Raw genomic sequence first — 8,602 nt, 5'->3', positions numbered from 1 at the left:
ACACAAATACAATAAAATGTGATGCAACAAACTTACCATATTCTATTTTAAAATTACAAAATAAACAAATATTTTAACATAAAATATTTTTAATTGATACCGAATTGTTTTGAAGTCTAAGATTCCCCTACATCAAGCCATCACTTCAAATTTGAAATTCACTAATTACATTCGATTTTAGATTATCTAGGTATACGCAAATCCTTCTTGAACTTACGGGTTGGGCTTTTTAAAAAATTTTAAAACTATTTTGTTTGGAAGTATGCGGAGGGGTTATCTTACTAAGACAATTCTTATATAGGAGGACTATGCCGCTGTAATCTAATGTGTGCAGCAATCGAACATAGATTAAGCAAATTGTCTGTCTCATTCATTGTAACTCTCTGAAATGACATACTTTCGAATTCTTCATTAATTAAAGGAATTTAAGTCCCAATCAGCAACTGTGTCAAGCCGCTGCTGTTCTACCAATGACCTCACGAATAAACCACTCAATATTCTTATCAGAAGACCCACCTTTCATCATTGCTTCCTTTGCTAATGTCTTCCATTTCAAAGCATTCTTCCTCAATTCCACACCATCTTCACTTTCCATAACTGTCTTAACAGATTTCTCAATCTCATCTTTTCCAACTAGCCCATATGCTGTTTTATTCAATCTTATACCGGTTTTCCACACCTCTTCAATATACTTAGAATTGGTTGTTTGATCGCTCCATTGAGAAATAGTTACGACAGGTAACCCTGAGCTAAGGCTCTCTAATGTAGAATTCCATCCACAATGTGTAACAAACATACCCACAGAAGGATGATTAAGAACTGCTGCCTGTGAACACCATGACACAACTAGCCCTTGATCAATAGTATCCTCAAGGAAACCATTTAGAAAATCATGTACATTGTTTTTTCCTTCTTTGTTCTGATCAGGACGAATCACCCACAAAAAGGAATACCTACTAGCCTTCAACCCAAGGGCTATTTCTATGATCTGCTCTTTGGACAGGACAGCTACACTGCCGAATGAAACATATGCAACAGTTGAGGCTTCCTTTGTATTAAGCCAGTCTATACAATTTTCTGTTTTCCAGAGATGTATGCCAACATCTTGGTCTTGTGGATTGTTTCCATCTAAGAAAGCCGAGGGAACAAGAGGACCTACAGTTACGATTGGAATAAGTGAATTGATGGATTGTATCTCTGTCATTTCCAGTTCATTGAAGGAGTTTCCTAATATCCATGTAGCCTGAAAAATGGTACTGAATTGGTCCATTACCAGCCTCAACAACGATTCACATGGATTTGAAGACTGTAGAAAGGATGGCGTGTCTGATTGGCATAGTTGTGGAAGCCCTGGTATTTCTATCACATCTCTCACATTCTCTGTTTCATCTTTTGCTTTCACTAAACACCAACATTATAGAATGAAAATCAATATAAAAAATTAAGAAAACAGAGAAAACTTAATAGCAGGAATAACCACAAGTATTATTCGAACAATAGAACTCTGCTGAACTATTAATCCTTGTCTTTTATATATATATACAACATTCTTTTTTTTCCATCTGATTGATCCCATAAAAAAAACCTTTGGAAAAAAATAAATTAAAAATATATATATTTTAAACGATCAAATACTTAAGCATGCTAATGTTAGTGCAGAATACAATGAGGTTATAGTTATAAACTTATAAATAGAATTTGTTCTTAATAATTGGAAAATTCAGCATTTTTGACAGTATAGAATAGAACCCAAAAAATCTTTTAACGTCCACCAGATTAAAATAACCTATAGGCTAAAATTTTATGAGATGCTTATCCCAAAAGAAAAAATAAATTCTATTATTAATATAGTGACTAAAACAACTACCATAATGTGTAAATATTGTAATACGATAAGCTTACCCATTCCTGTGTAAAAATGATAATAGATGGCATAAACTGCACAGGATTGCGTCCAGAAAAACGCTGAAGTAATGTTAAACTTGTTTGCAATATGAGGAACCCAGTTGAGCAGAGAATCGTAGACAATGCAAGAGACTTTATTTGTATGACCTTGAGAATTGAGCCTCTCTATCACTCGTTGGAATGTAAGACCTCCCACCTTTTTCATCAAATCCATTCTCATGTCTACATCATTCGTCTCCTCACAATCAGGAGAAAGCCCATCTGAGATTGTTTCAATTCTGATATTCTGCAATGCACTGGTCACATGAATAGCAGCCCCTTCCTGAGCTTGTATCATTCGCTCTCTAACTCTCTCTGTGGCGATGAAGGTCACATGGAGGTTTCTATAGGCACGTCTCTTGGCAAACTCCATTAATGGATTCATATGGCCCTGGCCTGGGCAAGGAAACACCACTACATGGGGCAGCTGAATCCTTTTTCGCTCACCCAATGACCCCATGTTTGAATGCAACTCGAGCTTCAATGGCCTTTCTCTAAATACTAAATATAGCCTTCAAAATAGAATAAAATTGGAGAATGTAAACGTTTACGACGTATAGATAGCCAGACATAAAGATGCACGTTATTCATTACTTAATTCAAAATGAAAAACACGTTGTTTCCAGATTGTTACGTTTCTCAAATGATATGGACGACCTGTTATTTGAAATCTACGGTTAGAAGTCTAGGAAAACCAGTACAAGACATCTTGCCCGTTCAATTTCCTTCTGGAACTAGCCCTGTTCAATTTTCTCACGTCAAGTACGTATGCCCCTCTAGTTCTACCAGCTAACCAGGCCCACTAATTTCCAGGCTACTTGGCGTTTACGCTATTCGCAAACTTTATCTATTTAAATATAATTTTGATTTTATAGACTACGATTTTGTAAATTAAACGTTAGATCACCTACTGACCAAACTAATTTTTAATTGATTAAATACCAGAGAGAAAAAAATTCACTTAAACCTCCGGTTTTTCAATCTCAAATCCTCTTGTCAGACTTATTTGCAGACCCTTGACTTTCTTTCTATTCTCCAGTTGTTATTGGTTTCCGCACCCACAGTGCTTTGCTTTGTTCTACCATGAAGATTTCTTCCGAAATAGTTAGTTGATCGGAGTCATTAGAATTAGATATTTCGCTTTGATTTTCCAGCTTTCCAGCTGCATAAAAGTATCCCAGATATTTCACTTTGATTTTCCAGTTGAGGGAGCATAAAAGTATCTCCAAATTTGTTTTCACTTCCATTCTATTCATGGTTAGTGTTGCTTTCAGTGCACATGAATAATTCCTTCCACTTTTACAGAACGTAAGTGCTGAATATTTGTTTTCACAGTACCTAAGTGCTGTCAATAAAATATGCATTCCTGTAAATCAGAACAAATTCCATAAGAAAAAAGATCAACATCCGAGAAAATCAAAGAAAATTTATTGGCTCAACATTTCTAAAATGGGCATTCCATATGCATACAGCTAAAATATGCTGCTTTGCATAAAGAAATCCAAAATCCAAAACTGTGACTATTATATACCACATACAAGTCGATTTTGAATTGACTCTTCGTTTTACTTTGTTATCCTCCCCTGTTTCTTATAAAACTTAAGCTTATGACTGGTTAGTTCATCACTCATCATAATATTAATTTATGTTAGAAAGTATCTGACTTTATTTCTGTGACTTGGATTATTATAGTTTTTTCACTGAGAAATTTATTTGTTTGCAGAATTTAATGTCCATCCGTTTTCTAGAAAATTGAAAAACAAACAAATCAAAATCTATGTATCATCTTATGAGCTAAAAGAATGAAACTAAAATTAATGCTACATAGCTCACTGGTTCGGTGATTGGATTACCTGCATTTTTACTTATTTTTAAACACTTACACTGCTCAATCCTCTTGTTTTCATTGATGACGATCTAGAGCTGATGGAATTTTAATTGAAAATATCTTTTCTTACCAAATTCCTGAATTTCACCATTTAAACTTTCTAGGTAGTAAGAACTTTCACTATGAAAATCATTGATAACATAAGAAACCAATTTTAAAAGATCAAAATTTCCATGTTTATCTTTATTAGGTATAATCTTGTAATCCATTCGAACACTGCATTATCTACTTGAAACTTTCTGTCAACTATTTCTGTTTCTTTTTCAAGTTGACAAAATGATCTCGTCTTATCATTTCATCCAACTAAATTAGATGATTGATTATTCATAATCCACCTTAATAACTTTAAAAACTGGCAAAATATTATTCATAGGCATTTTAGCTTCCATGCTATACACAAGCTCATATGGCGATTTCCCATTGACTTCTTAATTGTCATTGTCTCTTCCTATAGTTCCAATTTTACCCGTGTCCAATGACTTTATTTCTTTCTAGCATCCTCGTGATGATCTTTATTATGATTTCATTTCTGGACTCAGCTTATCCATTCTCCCATGGATGGAAAGAAGAGGACTGTAACAGATTAATTCTATGTTTAGAGAAAAAAGAGTGGAGTCGTCAATCTGAAGGACATGACATTGTCTAAAATCATCTTATTTAGGACCCCAAATCCTATGATTATGTGTTACATTACAAAATCAGTAACTATCTTATTATATTTCGTCCTGGCTATAATTTTCTCATTGCATTTGTTAAAGTAATCTATCGCTACAAGGATCTAATTGAATCGTCTGATTGATGTTTTAGCAATTTAGCAATGCAATCTATTCCCCATTGCTTGAATGGAGCTTCTGTAATCATAAGTATTAAAGGAACTGTTCTTAAATATTTCAACTTAATAGAGAATCTCTCGCGTGCATCACATTATCTTACCAACGTATGGGTGTTTCCAAATGAACGTGGCCACCAATATCCTACTCTAAGGATCTTGTGAGCAGTTCTCATAGCTTTAAAATGATCTCCACGTTCCTCACTATGCATCTCAGTCACTACTTCATATGCGTTTTCGCGAGCTAAACGTCTCCAGACTCTATGATATAGCATTAAAGGCAGAGCCAAGTAGTTTTATATTCATTAACATATTCAAATACAAAATAATACCATACGAGCAGTATCAACCAGTCATTAAATAAGTCTGAATAGAGAATTAGGAAATAAAACAAAATAGAGGATTCATACAACCCAGTTCATATTGAACTGATAAATCATAAGACCTAGAAATGTTAAAAAAGAGACTAAATTCTAATCAACACAGCTTAAACTTGGCTTGAAATGCCTATATTCATGGCTTTCCAAAGAGGTTCATCTCGACCACCACAATTTTGCCTCAAACAATTTCATAACTAAAGCTGTAACCCAATCTTTAGAAATGACACAATCCAGTAAAGAGGCGACAAATCTAGATGAGATCTGCGTATTATCTCTATAATACTCCTTCCTATCCAGATGACCTTGTCTAAGCACCATTTTAGTTGCCAAAATCACCATAGGGTTGATAGTGTGGAGAATTCGCTTTAGTCTCAAGCCCGAAATCTCCTTAAAGGTCAACTGTCGATTAGGATTGGTTAGAGAAATTGGAGTGTCGACCCCAAAATAGGCTACTGGATCCGAGAAGATTCTTATGATGATTCTAAAAGGGCCCTCAGAGGATTCTGCCATCATCAGGAAAATAACCAGAGCTTTGTTTTTTCAAACAAGATGGAGAAAGATTTATTTTGCGGAAATAACTTAACTAGGAAGCTAGGAATAATGCTTATGACAGTCGGTACCACTTGGTTTGTCATAAATGATAGCATATTTGACAATTGCAATTTCAAATTTCTTTTCTGATTATTAAACACATTTTCAAGACATGACATATGCTGCAAGTAATAGATCACATCTTTATATCATGAAGATTTTTGCAAATCATGTTCCTTTATAGTAAATTTTTCTTCAAGGCAATTGAACTGGACAACTTCTAAATTAGTCTTTGCCATTCATTTTTCTAGTGCCTATCCTTTGACAATCTTGAACTCTTAGATATTATTGATCCATTTTTATCTCCTTGTTAATTGTATTCTTTAAAAAATTCCTTTGCAGTAGCATGAAGAGCATATACAATATTAGCCTATACAAAATAAGGACTAATTTTTGTATTGGATTTCCTTGCACTTATGCCTTTTTCTCCATGTGCATAGCATCATACTTCAACTTTATAGCTTGAGTGGATTTACTAAAAACAAATATTGGTTATTCATATCCCTCGTCATTTTTTTTTGCAATAACTCATTAGTAATTTTATGAAAAGATGCAAAAGAGAATGATTGGTAAGGCTTGGATAATATAGGGATTTCAATGCAGGAGTTTCTTAATGGGTTCTTTTATTCTCTAAAATGCTTTTGTAGGCTCCTTACTCCAGGATATTGCATCTTGTTTCTTTAGCATTGTTTGTATAACTTTAATCTTCTCTACAAAGTCTAGAATGAATCTTTTAATCTTCTCTACAAAGTCTAGAATGAATCTTCTATAAAAATTTACTTGACCAAAAAACTGATTGAATCCCCTTAATTGTTCTAGGTTGTGGGATTTTCTCAATTGATACAACTCTTTTAGTATCAATCATTACACTCTTCTTAGATACAACCTGTCCTAATATCTTTCCCCCAGTCACTTGAAATATACATTTCTTGGGGTTTTTATAAATCCCATAATCCAAGGGTCAATTGAATTTTTTTCAGGATGTAAACAATGATCATCAACCATTTTTGAAAAAGCAGGCAGGGCAATGTGATAAACAACTATTATAATGCCAATTATATCTAAGAGTGCTATATCCATTGCCCTCCAAAATGTGGCACCTACATTAGTCATACCTCTTTTTATTTGCAATTAATTTCATCTCTATTCTTATATTTTGAGCAAGTTGGTTCAATTTATGTTTATTATGTGTTATTTATTTTTTTAATATTAAGGAGGTTCCTAGATGCTTTCTGAAGACCACAAAGTGACTTAATGAGTTAACATGTCTTTTGAGGATGATGTTTGTCAATTAAACCTTCGAATTGGGTCATGCATATTCTTCTAGATCACCATTTAGTAGCACTTTTGACATCCATTTGATGAGGCCTCCATCCTTTCTATTTTTCTAATGCAAAGACATTTCTAATTACTTTGAGATTTATAGTGAGTGGAAAGGCCTCCTCATAGTTAGTGCCCTCCTACTGAGCATATCACTTTCCAACTATTTGTTCTTTGTATTTATCTGTATTTGTTTCGAAAACCCATTTGTATCCTATGGGTTTCATTATTTCAAGTAGATACACAAGTTCCCCTTTCTAATTCTTTATCAATAAGGCTACTAAGCATCGAAGGATTTCCTCTACTAGGGTTGGCTTAGTACCTATCAAACTATATTAATTTTGGTGTTGTCAATAATTGAACAAATCAATGTGACCTTTACCTAATTTCTTGGTTGTCTTCTTGTTCTAACTCCTAATGAAAAATCAAGAAGAGAATATAAGCGGGAGTCCCCAAAGGTGCTTTGGATCCATTTACTATTGATGTGAAAAATTATTTTTCAAATGGCCAAGGTCAACAATTTTTTTTTTTTTTGATCAGTCATACTACTTTTTTTTCTTATTGTGCTATCTATTTTTTTTTTTTTCTCATTGCTTTTCTTTTCATCTTAGATTTTTATAGTTATCCTTTGGGTAACCATCCAGCTTTGTAATAGGGTTTGAGCCCTGCCAAAAATCTACTTATTTTAATAAAAAATAAATCATTTTTTCTTGTACCTCATCTTCTTTATGAAATGATTCTTCATTCTCATAATCATACAGTGAGAGAAATCTATGATCTACGTTGTTGGTTTTAAGTTGTGTTTGTGTGTCAATGATTTAAATGACGAGTCATAACATACCACATATTGACTCATAAATATTTTGTATCTTAGGATCCAAGAGATAATATGCTTTTGAGGTAGTACTATACCCCCAAAAGAACATGACACTCAAGAACAGAAGCAAGATATGCAGTTGCACCTACCCTAGCCACATATTCTATGTATTTTTCTTGCCGTGAAAAAATATTGCAATTCTTCCAATAGAAAATAGAAGCCTATTCTTCTCAGACTTCTACCTAGATTTTGTTGACTTGGCCTTTTTCAAGCTGTCGCCTACAATAAATGTCCATTATTAAGGAATCTTTGTCATTTCATCTTTATGCCCATATTTGATAGATCAGAGGCACAGGCACAAGAATAGTTGTGGCTCTGATATCAGATTGAGGAGGCATAAAACTTGATGCTTTATACAACTACCTTTAAACAGGTGAGTTATAGAACAGTTGAAGAAAATATAAACTAAAAAAAACTGAATCACCACTAAGCAATGATTATAATGTAATAAAAAATGTTGTACTAATAGACATGCTAGGTATATAATACTCAGGGAAGTTTGTTGATAGCTGATGCTACTCGAGCATGCAACTCCATGCAGCTCATAACTGTTTTTAGCCTCCACCACCATACACCAGCATGCAACTAGCTTAATTTAGGATCGTATATTATTAGTTAATAATTTTTTATTTCTCACGTAAATAAAGCATGTTGTGCATGCAATTGGACTATTCTTAGATTAGAGATTTCCTTAGAACTGTTGGTTTATTTTCCACCAAATAAATGTATGCATAGCATGCTCTATCCTTAGTACTGTATGTTCTATTTTTAGA

The 8,602-nt window shown here is 33.6% G+C and overlaps 1 protein-coding gene across 1 annotated transcript; it reads right to left on the bottom strand.

The window, feature by feature from the left end:
- Positions 1 to 448: 448 nt before the first annotated feature.
- On the bottom strand, positions 449 to 2,404 carry LOC131051412 (UDP-glycosyltransferase 74E1-like). The gene is made up of 2 exons (XM_057985932.2): positions 1,903 to 2,404; positions 449 to 1,401 (listed from the first exon to the last, which is right to left on the bottom strand). The coding sequence occupies exons 1-2, from the start codon at positions 2,402 to 2,404 to the stop codon at positions 449 to 451; spliced, it is 1,455 nt and encodes a 484-aa protein (XP_057841915.2).
- Positions 2,405 to 8,602: the final 6,198 nt, after the last annotated feature.

This window comes from Cryptomeria japonica, chromosome 5 (genome assembly GCF_030272615.1).
Source record: "Cryptomeria japonica chromosome 5, Sugi_1.0, whole genome shotgun sequence".
Lineage (NCBI taxonomy): Eukaryota > Viridiplantae > Streptophyta > Pinopsida > Cupressales > Cupressaceae > Cryptomeria > Cryptomeria japonica.
The sequence above is the reverse complement of the archived record's forward strand: the minus strand, read 5'-3'. Positions and strand labels throughout refer to the sequence as shown.

Excerpts from the sequence above, each read along its gene's own strand:
- LOC131051412 (XM_057985932.2), bottom strand. The coding sequence starts at position 2,404 with ATGGGGTCATTGGGTGAGCGAAAAAGGATTCAGCTGCCCCATGTAGTG. Across the intron at positions 1,402-1,902 it reads TCATTTTTACACAGGAATGG|TGAAAGCAAAAGATGAAACA; the intron begins GTAAGCTTATCG and ends GTTGGTGTTTAG.